Genomic DNA, 19,977 nt, shown 5'->3' with positions numbered 1-19,977 from the left:
TGTGTATTTACATATTTCATGTCACCCATGAGATCAAATGATACTAGAGGTAAAGAGTACAAGCGTAAATCTTTATCTATGCTAGAAAATGTTTATCCCATTAGTGAATAGTTTAAGTGTTCATTTTCATCAATAGATGGCAGTGTTAGTTGTTTACGTTTTGACAGCAACATTCAATTGCATTGTGATCACTGAAATTCATTCATTATTTTTATTTTATTTCACGACCCTCTTGTCAAAATAAATGAAGAAGAAACTAATAGCGATAATTATTAAATACCAAATCTAGGATATGAAAGTCACTGATAATAATGTATATCCATTAATATACACAATCTAAAGTGGACCTTCACATCTTATCAGTTAAGTAGTTTTCACATGGCACACGTGTAATATTTTTACATAGAATGCAAGCAAGTAAAGATTCTAACTTCACAAAACCCTCATGGGGGGTGGTTATAAAGAACTACTAAAGGAATTGTGTAAATTTACTTAAAATATTACCAATAATTTCAATAAACTACCAACTTGCCTTGCCAGGAGGTATTGTGACTGAGGTTGAGAGTGCGAACTTGCATGTACTAGTAGAGGTGGTGGTTGATGATGAGCTGCTACAACATTCGGAGTGCTGCTTGAACTAAGATTGACCATAACACCACTGTGGCTTCCACTACCACCACCTGACCCACTAGCAGCATTGCCACCCCCACCACTTCCCCCTCCACTATTTCCACCACTGCCACCTGCTCCACTTCCAATGCCACTACTGCTGCTACTACCACCTCTTCTAGGTAATCGTTCAAGTTGTTGTCGTAATCCTGCAGCCTGAAAGGAGACCTCCAATCAGAAACAGAGGGTATTTACTTTGGAATGTACAATCCCAATGAGCATTAAAACTACAGTATTCTCTAAAATCCACGGACATTTCCACATTTACAAAACACAGTTTACCTAAATACTGTATACTGAAACCAATAATGAAAAAAATTGCAGGACAACCAGTCTTCCAACACTACAAATAATTTGAGTTACCCCACCTGTCTTTTTTACCTTCTAATACTGTAGTGCCATTGCAATACAATCATTGCAATACCTCAAACAACTTTCAACTGCACATTTCACAATGGTGCCAGCTGCTTTCACTGAATGATTTAAAATATAGATATGTAGTCATCTTTTTAAGCAACAGTCATACTTAATAATCAAAACAATGCATTGCTTTGCAAACAGTGATTTCCATTTGCAAGTTGAATTACTAAAATTAGTTGCAAACAGTTCATCCATTCAAGCTGAAGCAATATTTGGCTCAGGAAATTTGACAGCTAAGTGGGAGTAAATGAAAATGAAAAATAAAAGACTGAAAAGCTGAAGCCAACAGGACAGTGCAAAGAATTCTCAGTATAGTTACATACAGAAAAGTTTAGGTCAAAGGGACAGTGCAAAGAATTTTTAGTACAGTCAACAGTACACGGCACTTCAGGTGATAGCCTCCGGCAAGTATTCCTGTCTAATTAACATCAATATTGTCTATCTTCTATCTATAAAGTACTACAGTACTGCCATCTTGAATGTTCACTATCTAACGTCAGCTACCTTTTTAATCTATCAAATGACATTCAGCTGAAACTGTCCCTGGTTCCACCTGCCCCTCTTATTGGTGAGGACACCTAACACAAATCTTCTTCACGAGTCAAAGCACCCTAAGCACACTACAGATTCTTTATCAGGGAAGCCATCACTATGTATATATATTATATAAAATTATATTAGTGTGTGTGTATGTGTAGTATGTATGTATGTGTATATATATGATATATATATATATATATATATATTATATATATATGTATGTATATATATATATATATATATATATATATATATTATATATATATATAGATATGTATGTATAGTATATATATAATAATATATATATATATATATATATATATTATTATATATATATATATATATATATATATATATATATAATAATAATATATATATATATATATATATATATATATATATATATATATATATATATATATACAACATATACACATATATATATACTATATATATACTATATATATACTATATATATATATATATATATATATATATATATATATATATATATATTATGTGTGTGTACACACACACTCACACACAGGCAGTTTCCAGTTATTGGCAGGGGTCCTGTTCTAACTTCCTGATATCATCCCCAGTTATCGGCGGGGTTCCGTTCTGGTGGCTGGATAATAAGGACATTCGCCAATACAAGAAAATCAGCGATTTATGCCACTCATGGCCCCAATAACCGGATAATGTTGCCTCTGTTAGGCATGTATTGGCACCATGACTATTATCGGCGCCGATAACCAGAAATCAGCGGATTGTGGTGCCATAAATAGACAAGCGCCATAAAACTGGCTCCACAATAACAGTCCCCCGATAACCATGGACTCTGTGTGTGTGTGTGTGTGTGTGTGTGTGTGTCTGTGTGTGTGTAGTGTGTGTGTGTGTGTGTGTGTGTGTAAAGGAATCTGAAGATCAGATAAACCCCAGCTGGTGAGAAAACAAAACCTCTCACCTTGGCTATCTCTTTCAATGGACATTAAAAATTTAGGTACTATATTAATGAAAAAGTTTTGTATTGAATATGTAAATAAAAATAAATAAATCTATAAACACATTCATATGACTATAAAACATAACTCTATAGCATAAAATGCACTGAAAATGCACTGAGGAAGAAATATCTTTTACAGCTTGATACATGACACCTGAAATCTTTTCAACCGTCTGAATTTGACTTCTAATATATTTTGATTCATTTTATCAAGAAGATATCACAAATCAATGGACAAAACAAAAACTACAATCCATTTTACAAATAAGACATCCTCATATGCTGACCAAAAGGCCTACTACAATGCTATTAAAACTAGTATTGCCAAATGTTCAGGACCCTAGTCTAACCAATACCTACAGGGAAAACAAAGAGGAAGAGAAAAGTAAGGGATCTAACCCTTACAAGTCCCTCCTTTTCAGGGGTGCACAAAGCTACTGTAAATTCTATCAAACCCCAAAATGTACTAAAATTAAACCAATATCCGTACACATGGTTAGTAAAAAACAATAAATCAACAAGTTCTTAGTCATAGCTCATGCTTAAAAAAAAAAACCTATTGATATGAGAGAGAGAGAGAGAGAGAGAGAGAGAGAGAGAGAGAGAGAGAGAGAGAGAGAGAGAGAGAGAGAGAGAGAGAGAGAGAGAGAGAGAGAATGTAATTTGTGGTAATAGTAAATTCCTCACAATTTGTTAATTTATGATCTTTAATAATCATGAAACACAGGCAAAAATAATATCTATAAACCTGACAATTTGAGGAATTAAAATTTGTTTATTTTTATTATAGCTTTTCAGGGCTTGTTTTGCTTTTGTAGACAGGTGATTGTTGTTAATAATGGAGGTTGAACACATATAATATTCTGCATTTAAACTTATTTTCCACAGTACATGGGCGGTAACTATTTACAAACCTGCAAGCTAATTGTCTACATGCAATTTCTGATAAATTCCTCCTAAATGCTTACCAAACCTGTATTTGGTAAACCTCTTAATTCATGTGTGGTTAAAAGTTTCGCAGCTTGGAATACTCTCTTATGCCTCATATCTGCACATTCTGTAAACTATTCTAAAATAACTGCTCTGAAATTACCATTATTAAGTGGAACTGAAATATACATTCCTTGAATTCACTGAATGTATTGTTTAAAACTCTGCCAAAAAGGCTTAGTTTTAACTTTTTATAATTTTTAAAGAAATACTTTACAAATATCTTTCTCCAAATTTCATCTGCCAGACCAATTTGAAGTTTAAACTCCCGTGATTATTGATTATTGGTGCAACCTGCAAATATATCAAAATTACAAGGGAAGTTCAACTCATTTGTTTATTCTTCCCTTTCATTCACAAATTTTGCAAGGTTTCTTCTACTGCTTCACCAGGTGGTGTAACTCCCTGTGAAGCAATGACATATAAACTGGACAAAATATGAGAAGGTCCTGTGACTAAAGACTAGTCAGTTCTCGGCTTTTAAGTTTATGTTAAGCAGGAAATAATTACCAGGTTATCTTGATTACCCTTGGTTTCCTTAGAGATTTTTAATGGTAATTGGGTTTGATTATTCATGTTCCTTCAAGTGAAATTGTAATGAGCCATGAATTTTCAAAAGAATAAGCCTTCAAATGGCAACTGCAGTACTCTAAAAATACAGAACATATGGATGTGCCCAAATTCCAATTTTACTTCAGAGCAGGTTCAAATGAGGATGATTTAACCAGACTTGGAAACTGTTATGAATAATGAAGTGGATGCAAAAGAGGGGAATAATTACCTAACATCTTCCACAGAACAGTCATACAATTAGTTTACTGGTGGGTTATAGTAAAGATAGAAAAAGAAGGAAGAAGATTTAGTGGTTTTTCTCAAGGAGAGTTTGCATGCTATGATTGGCAAACAGAAGGTGTCAAACATTTACACCCTAGTAGTATATAAATTTCCAAAACATTTCAACTTCACAGACCTCAACCCTTCTTGTTGGTCAATAGTGTTAAGTAGTTTTTTTTTCTACACGAGGCCAAAATGAACAAAAAAAAAAAATTTCAAATATCAAGACCATTAAGTCTTAATGGTTCTAAAGGGGTCCTTATGAATTCATGTGGGTTCCAGGATATCCTGATATCAAAGTTAACGTAAGCTGGTGCCCTCATAGCCAACAAAGAGGGCTCAAAGTTGCCCGTAAGGATCTAAATACTACCAGAAACAACAGAAGAGCATTAATAAGATCATACAGTTTCAAGTTTCTGACATTAATGCTAAAAACTGACTTCATTAAAATAAAAATGCAGAAATGGGTAGTCATTCAAATGAAGATCTTTCAATTAGTATATAATGTAAAGGATGACTCAAGCTGGTAGCAAACCCAGAACTGCTTCAAGACACTACCCAACAGTTAGCCAGAAGTGTCCTAAGAACTGTAAATAATAAATTTTTCTCAGAGTACTCAATCTGAATGGGGGAGCCTTCATTCTATTTCTGTATTAATGATGTAAACATGCACCTCCTTGAGAGTATAACTATAAGTCATAAGTCAGCATTCAACCTCTTGACTTATCACACTGTTTTATCACAAGCCATCTAGTCCAGCACGCTCTAGACCAACCTCTGTCATAACTTCGGTAATGCTTCTGGCTAATAAACTTATGTACATTGTAACACTAGCAAGGCAGCTGCGAAAAAGACGTAAGTACAGCAATGGTCCATTCTTATAACAATACACCAAGTAGTCTTTTACATGTGTTTTTGTACATGCAATAATGGAAAATATCTCAGTACTAGTTAATAAAATTTGAAGCACTTAATGACCAGACATTAAATGGCTGAAACACCACTACCAGGCATTCAAAAGTTTCTTTTCTTGTGATTTACTTCCATTATTTTCAAATTGGAAATTCAATTGTGGTAAGCATTACTTGAGCTACTGTTGTGCATCCATATATTTGTATATATTACTATGTGCACCTCTTATGCAGGTAAAAATACATTTCAAATGGGCATATACTGTTCAGTAAAGAAGAGAGATTATCACTTTGTAAATAAAAAAAAAACTTTCTTCATCTTAATACTCATCAAATCTAATGTTATTCTACAAAATATGAAAAAGTAACTTCCTTCCAAATTATTTTTGAGGTATTATTAAGTACAAATCTGGATACCAAAACAAAACAAAGTACTCCAACACACAAGTACTCTCATGATTCAACAAAGTTCCTGAGAGCAATTAAGAAACAGCCATCTTTTTGCTTGTTAAAACTTAATTTTTCCCAAAATAAAAGATAACGACATAAAGAAAGGGGAACATTGCATTGTAAAATCTGTAAAGACAACTTAAGATACTGCACAAAAAAAAAAAATATATATATATATATATATATATACATAATCAAGTAGGAAGGTCACACGAACTTGAGTGAAACGGCTAAAAAGAAGCAAGCTTATGCAAGAAATGAAGAAAGTTCTTTCCTTCCAGTAGCTCCACATGTGCAACAAAATGTATAAATTTACTATGTATGCACCTATTAACATGCATGAGTATATAAGCATAACAACCTATCCATTATTTCTATTTGGACTTAGTGTCCAAACATATATAACCTATATTTCTGCATGTGTTATGCATTTGTATATGAAAGCAACATGAGCAATTACTTGAGTATCTTGTAGTATTACCAAGCAATACCTACACAAGTACGTACAGTATCACCTACATATACTGATTTCAAACAAAAACCTACATATACTGATTTCAAACAAGTCTATAAATACCCAAACCAGCACTTCATTACATAAGAAGGGGAGGGAGGGGGTTCTTTTTTTTATTTTTTCATTTTTTAAAAGCTCAAACATTTGGCAAAGGGATGGATGATAAAAAACCATGAACTCGTCAAGCTCAGAGCACTAAAGGGTCTATAGAGACCTGGCTGGTTGGTTGGCCGGCTACCTGCTGCCGCTCTAACTGAATCTGCAACTGCTGCAGTTGAGAGGCAGCAGAGTTGTTGTCACTTGCCGTGGCTCGACGCACTCCTGACAGTTGAGACAGTAACTCGGCTATGGGATCCATCGATTCACGTGATGAGGGCGAGAACAGACCACTGCTAACACTCCTTATATGGAAGAGAATTTAAGTCATAATTACTTTAAGTATTGTGTATACTACTTGTTGATGATCAAAACTTTCATCTACAAAATAATTCCAAATATAGGCAGTCCCGGGTTATCAGCAGACTCGGTTATCGACGATCCGGTAACATCGGCGATTTATGGTGCCATAACAGGCCAAGTTCCGGTTATTGGCACCATAACATACCTAACAGAGGTTACATAAAGACACTGATAACCGTTATCGGCGCTTATCATTATGGCGCCATTAATCATTGAATTTCAGTTACTGGCAGTTTTTGCTTTATTGATAACCCCTGGGGACAGAACCAACCCCCCTCAATAACTGGGGACTGCCTGTACACATCTATTTTTATATTTTTACAATAAAGAATCTAGGCATTTTTCACTGCCAAAACTTTATCCTACTAAGACACAGTACAAATGACCTAAGCACTAACTCTTCACAATTGCCACCACTACTAAATTCCATCCTCAAAGCCCTCTTGATTTTTATTAACACACTTTTTCACTCCCACTCAAAAGATACAAGTTAGTCTTCCACCACTGATATAAGAAATACATTGACATTTCCATCTTTGGTAGATGAGAAGAAATTCTATGTTCTCAATGTCTTCATTTCCTTTATATAAAAAATACAACCAAAAATTCTAAAATTAAGAGATTATCATTATTCAGAAATAATTATAATCACAAAACTCAAAATCTAAAAGGGGTATGGTTGGGACTTAACTGTTTCCTAAACACATACAGGATACAAAAAGTTGAGATTGACAGTAGTGTGCTTAGAACAAGGATTATATATGTTAACTTTTCAACAACCTCCCAAGAGCAATAAAAGGATGGAAACTGGCTAACAATTACTGCAACCTAACCTACCTTTCTCAGTACATTATACAAAATCCCATTCATTTTGAAAGATTAATTTGAATGAAAAATAAAATTTTCATGGTTTATGAAAACGTACCAAAAATCAAAAAGGCATAAAATATATGCCTTTTCTCACCGTTTTTATATCTTACCACAAAGTAAATCCTTTAATAAAAAAAAATAACTGACATTATTTTTCACAAAACATCAATGATTTACACAAAAAAATGCAACATAACAATTCTCAGCTAATACCAGTGCCTTTAAAAGGCAGTCCCCGGGTTACAACAGGTTCGGGTTACGACGTTCCAAGGTTAAGGCGCTTTTCAATTATATTCATCAGAAATTATTTCCAGGGTTACGATGCATGTTCCAGGGTTACGACGCCTACAACACTCATCTGGCAGAAGAAATATGACACCAAAAATGCAAAATAATCAATATCTGAAGGTTTTCTATATGCAATATGCAATAAGAATGCTGTTTACATAGTTCTGAATGCACCCAAAGCATTAAAATGCTATTTTCATGATAAATTAAATTTTTGAACATACTCACCTGGTAGTTATATATATAGCTATATGTCCCTGACGTCACGGCAGAATTTCAAAACTCGCAGCAATCGCCGATTGGGTAGTCAGGTGCACCACCTGTGCGCCCTCTACCCAGGTACGTGGAACCGTTCCAACTATTCCTCAGATCTTCCATGCCCATAGTCTCTAGAGGGGAGGAGGGTGGGAATTAAATTATATATAACTACCAGGTGAGTATGTTCAAAAATTTATTTTATCATGAAAATAACATTTTCAAACATCTAACTCACCTGGTAGTTATATATATATAGCTGATTGACACCTTTGGTGGCGGGTCAGAGATAGCTATCATCGTTGGAATTGACATAAGTGTTAATAAAAACCAACTTACGGGTTCGTACCTGTTAAGGAAGCTGACTTCAATGATATCCTGCCTCATTATGTCTGCTTTCCTTATGAGATCCAGCGATCCACCCAGGGGGCTGAAGACCTCTCGGAGACTGTCAACCGGTCAAACCTCTACGGGACTAGACTCCCTACAATACCTTGTTCCGGGCGCTACCAAGGAACAAACTGACCACCTGACTAAGGATCAATGATTGCGGAAGCCTGCATCCAGTCTCCACAAACAACCATAAAAATTCAATAGTTCCAAGGTAAGAAAAAGGGTATTGGGTTATGGGATTTCAGGGGTAGTCCCTTCTCCCACTACTGAATGAGCTGCTACGAACGGTCCCAGCGTGTAGCAGTCTTCATACAGAGTTTGCACTTGCTTCAGGTAGTGCGACGCAAACACTAATTTGCTTTTCCAGAAGGTTGCATCCATGATATTTTGAAGGGATCTATCCTGTTTAAAGGCTACAGAGGTTGCAACAGCAGTAACCTCGTGAGTCTTGACTTTCAGTAGCCCGAGATCCGCCTCATTACATTCCGAATGTGCTTCCCTTATTAAATGCCTTATAAAAAAGGATAGCGCATTCTTTGACATTTGCAGAGAGGGCTTTTTGACTGAACACCAAAGCGCCTCTGATTTGCCACGTAAAAGTTTCGTTCTTTCCAGGTAATGCCTCAGAGCTCTTACCGGACATAGAACTCTATCTCCTTCCTCACCTGTGATATCCGACAGGTTCGGAATCTCGAACGCTTTTGGGCTGGGGCTGAGACGGGCGTTCATTCTTAGCTAGAAATCCCAGCTGTAGAGAGCAGATAGCCTTGCCCTATCTGAAACCTAGAGCTTTGCTGAAGGCATGAATTTCACTGACTCTTTTTGCTGTAGCTAGACTAACTAGGAAAACAGTTTTCATGGTGACGTCCTTCAATGATGTTTCATGTAATGGTGGAAGACCTCCTTGCTCTTGCAATGGCTCTAGCTGCTTCCTTCGATAACCCTCTAGCTCTTGTGAGTTTTTCGATAGTCTGAAGGCAGTTAGTTGAAGAGCTTGGAGGTTTTGGTGATACCTTTCCAAGTGGGGTTGTTTGAGTAGATCTACTCTCAAAGGGAGACTTTTGGGGTTGTCCACCATCCATTCCAGTACCTCTGTGAACCATTCTCTTGTCGTCCATACTGGTCTATCCGTCTGTTGCGAAGTCTGCAGCGAAGAGTCTCCCATTCTCCTGTCCCATTGCAGCGAAGTTTCTTCTTCTCGGTAGTGGATAGGACAGCGACACTCCATGGTGGGTGTCAATGGTATGGGTACTTGGACAATCTATTAGGACGAAGTAATGATTGATCTGGAACAACTGAAGTAAGTCCACAGAGTAGATCGTAACTGACTCGGGAGCTCTGACAGCTGCCGACTGACAGCGTTCGGTAGTGAGGCAAGTTGTCCAATTGTCTATTTGTTTGTCACCGATGCTGGACGGCGAGGTGATGATTCTCTTAACGAGGTGATAATTCTCTTAAGGCATGTGCCCAACAGGCGAAAGTCAACTGCCTTCTAGAGACCGAGGTCCTTGATGGCAAGACATTCTCATAGTAGTTGAATCTCAGCTAAGGAGAAACAACACTATGTTCCGTTGAAGATGAAGGTGGAAAGTGAATGCAACCTACGTCTTCACAGCCGAATCGAGAGAAGGATTCTCAAGATTCTGAACCTATGCTTACAAAGGACTGAAAACACTAACTGCTATTTCATTGCTGTCCGGTAAGGAGTCGTAGTTGCAATGAAAGCGGGGTGTTTTTCAGTAATGAAAATCACAGGGAAGTACTGCTTCTCATGGGCTGATCATTTGGAAGTAGAGCTGGCAGGTCGGGGAGCAGGAGATGTCTTCCGTATACATCTGTTAATTCGGGGTGAACAATGAACAATTGCACACCTACGAATATGAGATATTTTGAAGACAAACTCAGATGTCTGAAGAAATCATTCTGCATTATCGCAATGCGATGCAGCGGGAGACTAGTACAGACTTCTGTTACCGTGTGGTAAACAGAAAGATGAAAGAGTCCAGAATATATCTCTGTTGAAAATTCTCGCAATGTCCAAGGCAATGCAGTAGATGTCATTCATGTATGCGAGAATCCCCGTTAATCAGAGACCTAAGTCCATGATTGTTGGACAGAGATACGGTTCGGTAGTCAATCATTGTAGGGGAGAGAGACATAAACCGACCATGCATCTCGGAGAGCCAGCTGGTACTGGGCTGTCATCTGCAGTTCACTACACAGTCAGCTCTCGCTCACTCGTCATCCTGAGTTCCCAGGTACTCCATTCAATAAGGAACGCGTTGGGCTAGAATCATCGAGCGTTTAAAAAAAATATATGCTCGAGCAATTATATCTAAACGAAACGGATTTCGGTAAATATAAAAAGCTAAGGTGGTGTTGTCGTGACAATACCATAAGTATCTTAAAATCAAAACTGGAACTCCTGGGAAGTTGCAGACAGTCCCGAGTTGCAGTTCAATTAGGGTACTAGTCGTCTCGGTCACAATCCGTAGAATTAACTACGGTATGGGCCTACACCCCGGACAATTCAACTGCTTAACAAAATCATGTCGCGAGGGTAATATACGTAGTTTATTTGTAGGTTTCTGTACAACAACTTCCATCCTAAATTCCTTTCCCTTCGAGGAATGAGTATAAGGATTGGAAATCGAAACCCTTCGTTCTCTAGTCAAGAGAGTGAAGGAGAAGTCTTCCCCGAAGGAAAGCTTCAATGGTGAACATAAAACCGAAGATGAAAGTTCAAGCCAAACTGGATGTTAGTGTCCGTTCTTCTCTATTCCAGGGTTGGTCGTCTACTGTGAGATATTCTTACTTCAGCAGCAGTTCTTCTTGCAAACGCTAGAATTCCAGGAATTCGAGCATTCGGCGAGGTTCCCGATTATCGTAGTAACAATTATCGGGGATTCTCGATATTAAGTCCTGTGTGGCCTTTTGGGTTAAGGCAGAGGAGACCTCTTTCACCAACTCTTGCGGGAAAAGGTGTGCGGCAAGAGGCGCATAAAGCAGTTCCGATTTCTGAATGGGTGTGACCCCATTAGCAAGGAAAGAACAAATTTGGGCTCTTTTCTTAACCATTCCTGCTGAGAAAAAACACCACTAACTCGTTGGAACCATCTCTAAGTGCTTTATCTATACATGACATCAGATGCACCAGCTCTTTGGTGTCAGTGGTCTTGAAACACTATCTTCTTTCCCAAGGCTCCCAGAGTCCAGTCCAGAAAGTTAAAGACCTCAAAGGCTCTGAATATTCCTTTGAGGAGGTGGTTCATCTCTGATGTTGACCAAGAAACCTTAGTCTTTCCCATGGCCATCCGACGAAAGGCGTCCACTAGACTCGAGAAGTCCCCCTGGGAAGAGGTGGGAACTCCCAGGCCGAGAGCTTCTCCAGTCTCATACCAGACACTTGATCTAGACGCTAATCTGGCCGGAGGAAATGAGAATACGGTCTTTCCTTGCTCCCTCTAGTCTCCATCCAATCCCTCATTATTTTCAACGCTCTCTTGGACGAGCGTGACAAAACCATCTTTGTACAATTGGTCTTCTTTGACGCCTTCCCTAAAATTCTGAAGGCGGGGAACGATCAAGGGGCAGCCGGAATAAAGTTTTCCGGAAACAGTTCCGTAAATAAATCATGAGCCTTTTTAAGTCCGACGAAGGGTACTGTTCTTTCCTATCCTCTTCGTCAGAAATGTCTTCTATCGGATCAAAAAGAGAAGGGGGAAAGTCATCATTCCCTTCTTCCGATCGTCCCATAACGGAAGTAGAGACGTCATGTTTCTTCGTCGGCACTTCCAAAGTATGTTTGGTGTCCTTGCGTCGACAATCTTGACGCTCGGCTTCCTGGCGTCGAACCTCTTGACGCTTGGCGTCCTGACATTCAAACTCTTGACGCTCGGCATCCTGGCGTCCATGTTCTTGACACCTGGCGTCCTGGCGTCCAGCCTCTTGATGCCTGGCATCCAGAATCTTCACGCTCAGCGTCCTGGCATCCAATTTCTTGACGCCTGGCGACCTGGCGTCCAGCCTCTTGACGCCTGGCGTCCAGAATTTTGACGCTCGGCGTCCTGGATTCCAATTTCTTTACGCCTGGCGTCCTGTTGACGCTCAACGTCCTGGCGTCCAGCCTTTTGAGGCATGACGTCCTGGTGTCCAGCTACTTGGACGTCCTGGCGTCCACGCTTTTGACGTTTGCTGTTCTGCCGACCCTTGAGGTCGCTTGCTGAACGCTTGCCACCTGTGCGACACACGTCAAACGCATCCTCAGGACGACTCACAGCGCCTGGAACGTCCTGAGCTGGACGATTACATACGTCTTTCTTCGCTGCAGGTTGATAGACCTGCACCAAGGAGGAGAGTTTCTGCTGCATATCATGCAGTAAAACAATTTGCGGAGCTCCTTGCTGCTGGGGACAAACTGGGGAAGTCGCAACATCACTTACTCCTCTCTCTTCGTCATGTACAGGTTGAGACGAACGTCCCAGTGACGAGTGCCAATCCGAAGGAGGAGCGGAAGGGAAGCGCTCCGGGCTGCTCCAATGGCTACATCCTGGGGCTTGAGGCGTCCTCTTCTGACGCTGCTCTACCAGATATCATCTTTTGAGGGGTCTTGATTTCGAAGTAAGACGCCAGCCCCGTCTGGGAACTGCGTCATCCGACGACAATATAACACTTTTACTTCTCCTTTCCAATGGCGAGGGTGAGCGTCCTGGGGATCATCAACAGGTATGCTCGAGGGGATGACCACTTGGGAGCTAAAACCTATCGCCTCCCTTCGCCTGTCGACTTTCCTTCTCACAGGGGTTGGTGAGCTGGGAAGAGGTCTAGGGCTAGGAGCACGACAGATCCGAGTGGCCGCACCCTCCACTGCACTTGCACTGATTTTAGCACTGTCACTTGTGTTTTTAAAATCTATCACATTCGACCATAATTTCTCCCCGTTTCTGCGAGGGATTCTACCCTTTCACTAAGGGCTTGAATGGCCGCCATCATGTCCTTTAAAGTTGGACTATTACCTGTATCAGTAGGGGGATTTGGAACTACCACTACGGAAGAAGGATCAATAGGTTCACTAGCAAGGGAAAGAGAACTGTCAATTCCCTGACTATCTCTGGAAGAGCGAGACATACTACTTTTCGCTCTCCTGATCCTATCCTTTTCCAGCTTTCGCACATAGCGATAATATTCCATCCACTCATTTTCAGGTATATGCACACATTCTTTTTCTATCATCCAACTCACAACTCTTGCCTCTACATTTCATACAAATTGAATGTGGATCTATCGAGGCTTTAGCAAGCCGAGTCTTACACCCTCTCACACACATTCTTACACTCGAAGCAGAGTCAGGCATGTTGGAAAATCCAAAAGAGAGATAAAAAACAAGCAAGAGTCAAACCAATAATATCTAAATCAAACCCAACAACAAGCGAAAGCCAAAGCCAAAGCCAAAGTGTACTTCACCAAATAACTGCGAAAAAACATGGGCCAAATGAGCGAAATTCCAACGATGTCACCGATGCGGCGGCAGGGAAGATCTGAGGAATAGTTGGAACGGTTCCACGTACCTGGGTAGAGGGCACACAGGTGGTGCACCCGACTACCCAATGGGCGATTGCCAAGAGTTTTGAAATTCTGCCGTGACGTCAGGGACGTATATCTATTTATATAACTACCAGGTGAGTTAGATGTTTGAAAAGTAAGGTTTTCTTAGGATTTTTGGTGATGTTCTGGCTTACGACGATTTTCGGGTTACAACGCGTCTCAAGAACGGAACCCCCGTCGTAACCCGGGGACTGCCTGTAGTAGGAAAACCAGTAAAACTCTAGCATACAATAATGATGATACAAAAATACTTACAACATATACAAACTACTAATCAAAAATTGAAAAATTAATATAATTAATATAACTTATAGTATTAGTATTCGTGTCAACCCATCAGTGTCATTACCTGAAAACTAAACCCTCACCCACTACAAGTCATAAATCATACTACACGCAAAAACCTATGTTCATGTGGTGGATTTACAGTTCTTTTATGAAACTTCTGCAATTAGCTATTGGAAAAAAAGTTTTCAATTAGCTATTGGAAAAAAGTTTTGTAAGCCAAAAATATACAACCAAACCTTTTTCCTATCTCTTATTCTTCCCCATTCCCTTGCAAATTAATAATTTCACAATTCAACACCAACACATAACTAAATTTTAATGATTCCCTGATATTTTCCTTTTACACAAATTAATAATTTCACAATTCAACACCAAAACGTAACTAAATTTTAATGATTCCCTGATATTTTCCTTTTACACTATCTCTTAACATAAAAATTAAACACCTATAAATTTTTGAGTGAAACAATCCCACCTTGAAGGACAAGGGTAAAGTTCCCAAAAATTTGTTTAACAGTACTGCTGGGCAAGAACAAAAATAAAAATAATGAAGGAATCGCATAAAGGGATCACACTTTCACTGAAGCTGATAAGAGGATCGACAATAGGTCATTACCATAAAATTAGTTAAACCACATCTGTAAGTTAACTTTTAACTTTCATGACCAAACTAGCGCTGGCCTCCACAATAAGTAGAGTACATATATAACAACGGTTGGCTGTAAAAATTTAAAACTTGGAGACAGTAAAAACTTACCCAAAAGTCATATTTCGCCTAGCTACACCCCTGCCAATACCACGTCCCTGGTGAGGTATTCTTCGTACTCCATGACGCGACCCAGAAGGCTCATCATGTATAGTCCGTTAAGGAATGTAAAAAAATTTTTTCTTCAGGTTCAAACACATGTAATATAAAAATTCTCTTCCTATAACAGAAAATAATAAAAATACACAATCTTGACACTGATTAATGCAAAGAAAAATGCATAATAATGTTGCAATCATATAAATTATGGAACTCGACATTATCTGACACATACTGTGCAAAGCACCTAAAGACTTTCAGACCCCAGCTACATTGCATTCTGCTTATACTTTTCATCCATCCCCTTTAACCTGTTTCAATTTTGCAGTTTAACTTTTTTCAAAATTATAAAATTCATTTTTAATTCAGAGCATCTGAGCAAGATTTGCAAACATGCAAGAAATATGACAGCTTTCTTATGAAACTACTACATAACAGTAATTCTGCAAATTCACTGCATATAAAATGGGTCAGCCAAAGTATTTCAGCTTTCACAAGGGTTCATAAAGGGATTACTAGAACTTTTGTTTGTGTACACAGCTTTCGTGGTCTTCAAATGACAAGTTTTTAATCAATTTGTATTTCTCATAACTATCAAACCTGAGGTCTTAACATAAAGTTAATCTTCTAGCACCAGCTGGAAATCCAGTAAAATTAATAAAAACTTGTGTGAGCCAGAGACTATTGGTATTTGTGCTTGCTCACGGGGTATTTGGGGGTTCCCACAATGCCTTGGGCATCCCGTGAGCGTATCAGTTACTATCTTACCACCTTTAAGAGAGAACGTGAATACTCTATCTCTTTAAAGCCGGTTTAGTTTGCCCATTTTTTCGTATCTAATTTTTTGTATCTTTTCTCTGGGTGTGCTTAGTGTGTGATATGGTAAGGTTTGTATCAGTTGTAGGAGATCATAGAGAATTTTACCTCACCAATGAAGCTTTCTTCAGGATCTCACAAGAAAGGAAATGCCCTGGAGTGAGTGGGTTTCCTTATTAGAGACTTTTAACTTCGGTCTACAGATCTTCTCCCAAAGTGCAGTAGGTGCAGAGAAAACGTAATAAGCTGTAGCTACAGTTCTTATAAAAGTTTGTGGACTTTTGTCCAATACCTGAAATTTGAAATTTGTTACTGGTTAACAAGGGTTAAGAACACAACGTTACAACATCCTCTTCATCCATGAACTGCTGCTGCTTCTTTCCCACCGTTATCCCTACATTATGGGGTCGGTTGCCTGATGCACCTTCTCCACTGCCTTCTATCAAAGGCATCATCCTCCACCAAACCTCTTCTCTCCATACCTTTCTTCACTTTATCTCACCATCTAATTCTCTGTCTCCCTCTCCAACTTCTTTTCTAACAGGTTCTTCCCAAGCCCTCTTCACCCCCTCCTCATCATCCATCCTCAACATATGCCCATACCATTTCCACCGTGACTCTCTTATCACCTCTGTAATCTTTACTAAGCCTGCCCTTCTCCTTATTTCATCATTTTCCAATCTCTCATGCAGCAATATTCCCAAATCCACCTCAGCATTCTCATCTTTGTTCTCTTAAGCTTTACTTCCTCTTTTCTTCTTAGAGACCATGTTTACAGCTCTGGACTTCTAGCTTGATTGGCATTTTCTTATCACATACCACTTCAGCTACCTCTCTCCACTACTGCAATCCTGTTGTGGATCTTCAACATCCAGCATATGCAGCTCCTCTGAGTGAATGACTTTCCATTGTCTCTTGAATCACCTACTTCCCTCCACTATATCTGCCATTATATTCATGTGGATCTTAAGCAAATATAATAAATACTAAAAGGAAATTATCAAAAACATCAAGGCACATTGCAGGACAAAAAGAGCTAGATTGAGAATCTCTTCTTAAAAATGAAAATAGAAGCCAAAGAAAAAAAGCTACAGAAGTTGGACAGCTAAAGGGAAGACAACTGAGGGAATGAATGAAAATAGGCAAAAAGCAATGCAACTGGGAACTGAAGGACCACTACAAAGAATCCCTTGTGCATGTACTATATGACTAAAAAAACACTTGCAGTAGTTTCTCCTATATGACCAAGCTGGTAAAACAGCCACTTTTGTCTGGTTATAAAGCCACCTTTGTCTAATCTAACTCCGGACATCCTTATTTCATCCTACACCAACAAAAGTGGTTCTTTCACAAAAATTGTGATTGAAAAGGATACAAGATCTCTGGGAGCTCCGGATCGATGATCTAAAGTCAGATGAGCTGCAAAATCATCTGTAACATGATTAGGGTCTCCTCCAGGCACAGATGCACATATTGGACACACCTGCCACGAGAAAAAATGAATCAGTTGGACATACTTGAGAAGAATGATCAAACAAAATACTGTAAACAATATATGCAAAAATAATTTGTCAAACAAACATTCCCATGCAAACACTCTAACCTCATTACATAAACAATTCATTTGCTATCCCCTAACATACCACTTCATATGCAGTGTCTGGATGGTCCACGGTGACATGGTCCTGAAGCGATGTTTCTGTATACCCCATTTTGCCACAAAACGGACAAGTTAAACTCTGTGGCTGGTCCACTGACAGTGCTTCCCCTCCATAATAAACATCTGAAAAATAAACAAGAGTACTTAATAGAGATAATACCTTCTATTATGTGGACTCAACCATGAATAAATGAACAAATGTACAAATTAATTAAACAATTAAAACCAAAAATTTACATTTTTATAATAAAATCACAATTTTAAAAAGTAAATTGTATTTTTCCTTACTATCCAAACCAGAGGTGCTTTACATTAGGAATTGCTTATGGCAAAGCTGGAACACAGCTGTTGAAACTCTTGAAAATGGTGGTTAGGCAGTAACTGGTCCGGTCTCCCCTCCCCAGATATAAACATTCCACTTTGCCTTTTGGCCCAGGTTTCTGATTGAGGGGTGGCATGAGGTGGGCCTAAAATGTAAAGGATCTCAGGTTTGTATAGTTAGGAAAAATACAATTTGCTTTTAAAAACTGTGATTTGTTCCTACACATTATACAAACCCTCAGTCCTTTACATTAGAAAGACCCACTGATTGGAGGGAGGAATTTGAATGAGTCTCTAACTGGAGTTCTGCACACCTGGGCTACTCCTGGTCAAAAGAAATATTAAGAGTCGGAGGCGTTATGGCAAACACGAGCAGGGTTTGTTTTATTGCCAGAGTCTCCTTCTTCCCCTTGCTAGAGGAAGGAGCAGGACTGCTTCTATGGTTCTAACAAGGAAAATAGAAAGGAAGCTTGATCTGTAGACTTACTGCATCGGCTGCCAGTCGTGCAAGTGTAGGCTCGAGTCCTATTCTCAGCCCAAAGAAAGAGAAGTAGAAGAACGAGGAAAGAGGGGAGGAGGAGAGGCCAGTAACTCTCAAATCCTTCTTACCTCTTGAATCACATACCTTAGGAAAGATACAACCTGTCCCCTTAAAGGAGCTGGGTAAAAAAACACAACTTGTTGAGCAAACACCAAAGGTCCAAGAAAAAAAAAGGTTCCTAACACTTGTGGGCAAAAACCCAAAGGTAGAAAGACAAATATATTACCCTGATGAGACCATTTCTATCTTCCAGTCTGGCATGTTCTTTGGAGGAATACGAGAAACTGGGGCGGATTGTCACCATCCAATCTGCCTCATAAATGGATGACTGGACTGAACAGTTCCTCCATCCAGAAATTCATTGTCTATGCAGATATTCTAGGTGCTGACATGTAGGACAGGTCTCTAACCTCCTGATGACTTGGGAATGACATAAAGATAAATGTAAAACTGCTCCAAGATATGTCTTCAACCACCTCTATGGCTCTTTTTGAGCACAGGAGAGACCTCCTCTGACAGGGCCAAAAAACTCTCCACTCCTACCGAGTAGGCTTTTAAGCTGATGGTAGATGACCCTAAGGGAGGTTTCCCTCTGAACGGGATGGAATAGCCCTCCCTCAGGACTTTCAATACCCATGCTCTACATTCTTGGCAGGAACGGACTGACCAGAGACTGCGCGGGTGGGATTGAACTCTTTCTCAAACACCTCAAAAGGACTGCTGCTGCAGTGGGGAGACTGTCCTAGTATTAAAAGAGACCTTAGAAGCACAACTTGACCCCTTAAGGTGTTAGGCAGACAGTGCCAGCAGGTCTTGAGTCGATTTCTTTTGTTACTCTGTTGTGACCATCGTATATACTGATGAGTAAAGGCTGGTATTGCACCCTCTTACTTTACAGACATGAAACAACTTTTTGTTCTCCAATGTGGATGACATCCTATAGTACTCTACAATAGGAAGCAAGAAATTCAAACCAAATTCGAAAATTGATCTAATCATCAACAAAATCTCGTATACACTCTCCAATGCGTCCTCACTGGCTGACAAGAGAAAAAACTGAATGAAAAACTAGATGCTCAAACCACCTGAAAGGCATGGGTGAATAGATGATTCAGACTAAATAAATAATCCTCTTACTTTTTGCTTACTTTTCATATTCTAGCATCCTCACTACTATCATAACAGCCAGGTAAGATTCACTTCAAAAACTGAAAACTCATTGAAAATTACTGTAAAACTAATTATGCCAATCTGGACATTGAGCCTCCTGTATCTATATCATTCCCAAATTTTCCACTTCCATCAGCTTCCCAATTACAATCACCTTTTCTTTTTTAAATTAT

At 39.1% G+C, this 19,977-nt stretch overlaps 1 protein-coding gene across 3 annotated transcripts in view; it reads right to left on the bottom strand.

Moving 5' to 3' along the window:
* Positions 1 to 17,915, bottom strand: part of LOC135222418 (E3 ubiquitin-protein ligase KCMF1-like) — a 38,435-nt gene extending 20,520 nt beyond the window's left edge. The window contains exons 1-5 of one of the 3 annotated variants that reach the window (XM_064260507.1): positions 17,756 to 17,915; positions 17,489 to 17,595; positions 15,249 to 15,344; positions 6,549 to 6,735; positions 525 to 825 (exon numbers count right to left, since the gene is read on the bottom strand). In XM_064260507.1, the coding sequence (XP_064116577.1) occupies positions 525 to 825; positions 6,549 to 6,735; positions 15,249 to 15,344; positions 17,489 to 17,595; positions 17,756 to 17,824 (760 nt within the window). In that variant the 5' untranslated portion in view covers positions 17,825 to 17,915. The remainder of the gene's footprint in view (positions 1 to 524; positions 826 to 6,548; positions 6,736 to 15,248; positions 15,345 to 17,488; positions 17,596 to 17,755) is intronic. The other 2 variants (XM_064260511.1, XM_064260517.1) reach the window with 2 other exon arrangements.
* Positions 17,916 to 19,977: the final 2,062 nt, after the last annotated feature.

The sequence above is a fragment of the Macrobrachium nipponense genome, chromosome 20, assembly GCF_015104395.2.
Source record: "Macrobrachium nipponense isolate FS-2020 chromosome 20, ASM1510439v2, whole genome shotgun sequence".
NCBI lineage: Eukaryota > Metazoa > Arthropoda > Malacostraca > Decapoda > Palaemonidae > Macrobrachium > Macrobrachium nipponense.
Note: the sequence above shows the minus strand (reverse complement) of the source record. Positions and strands in the feature narration are given on the sequence as shown.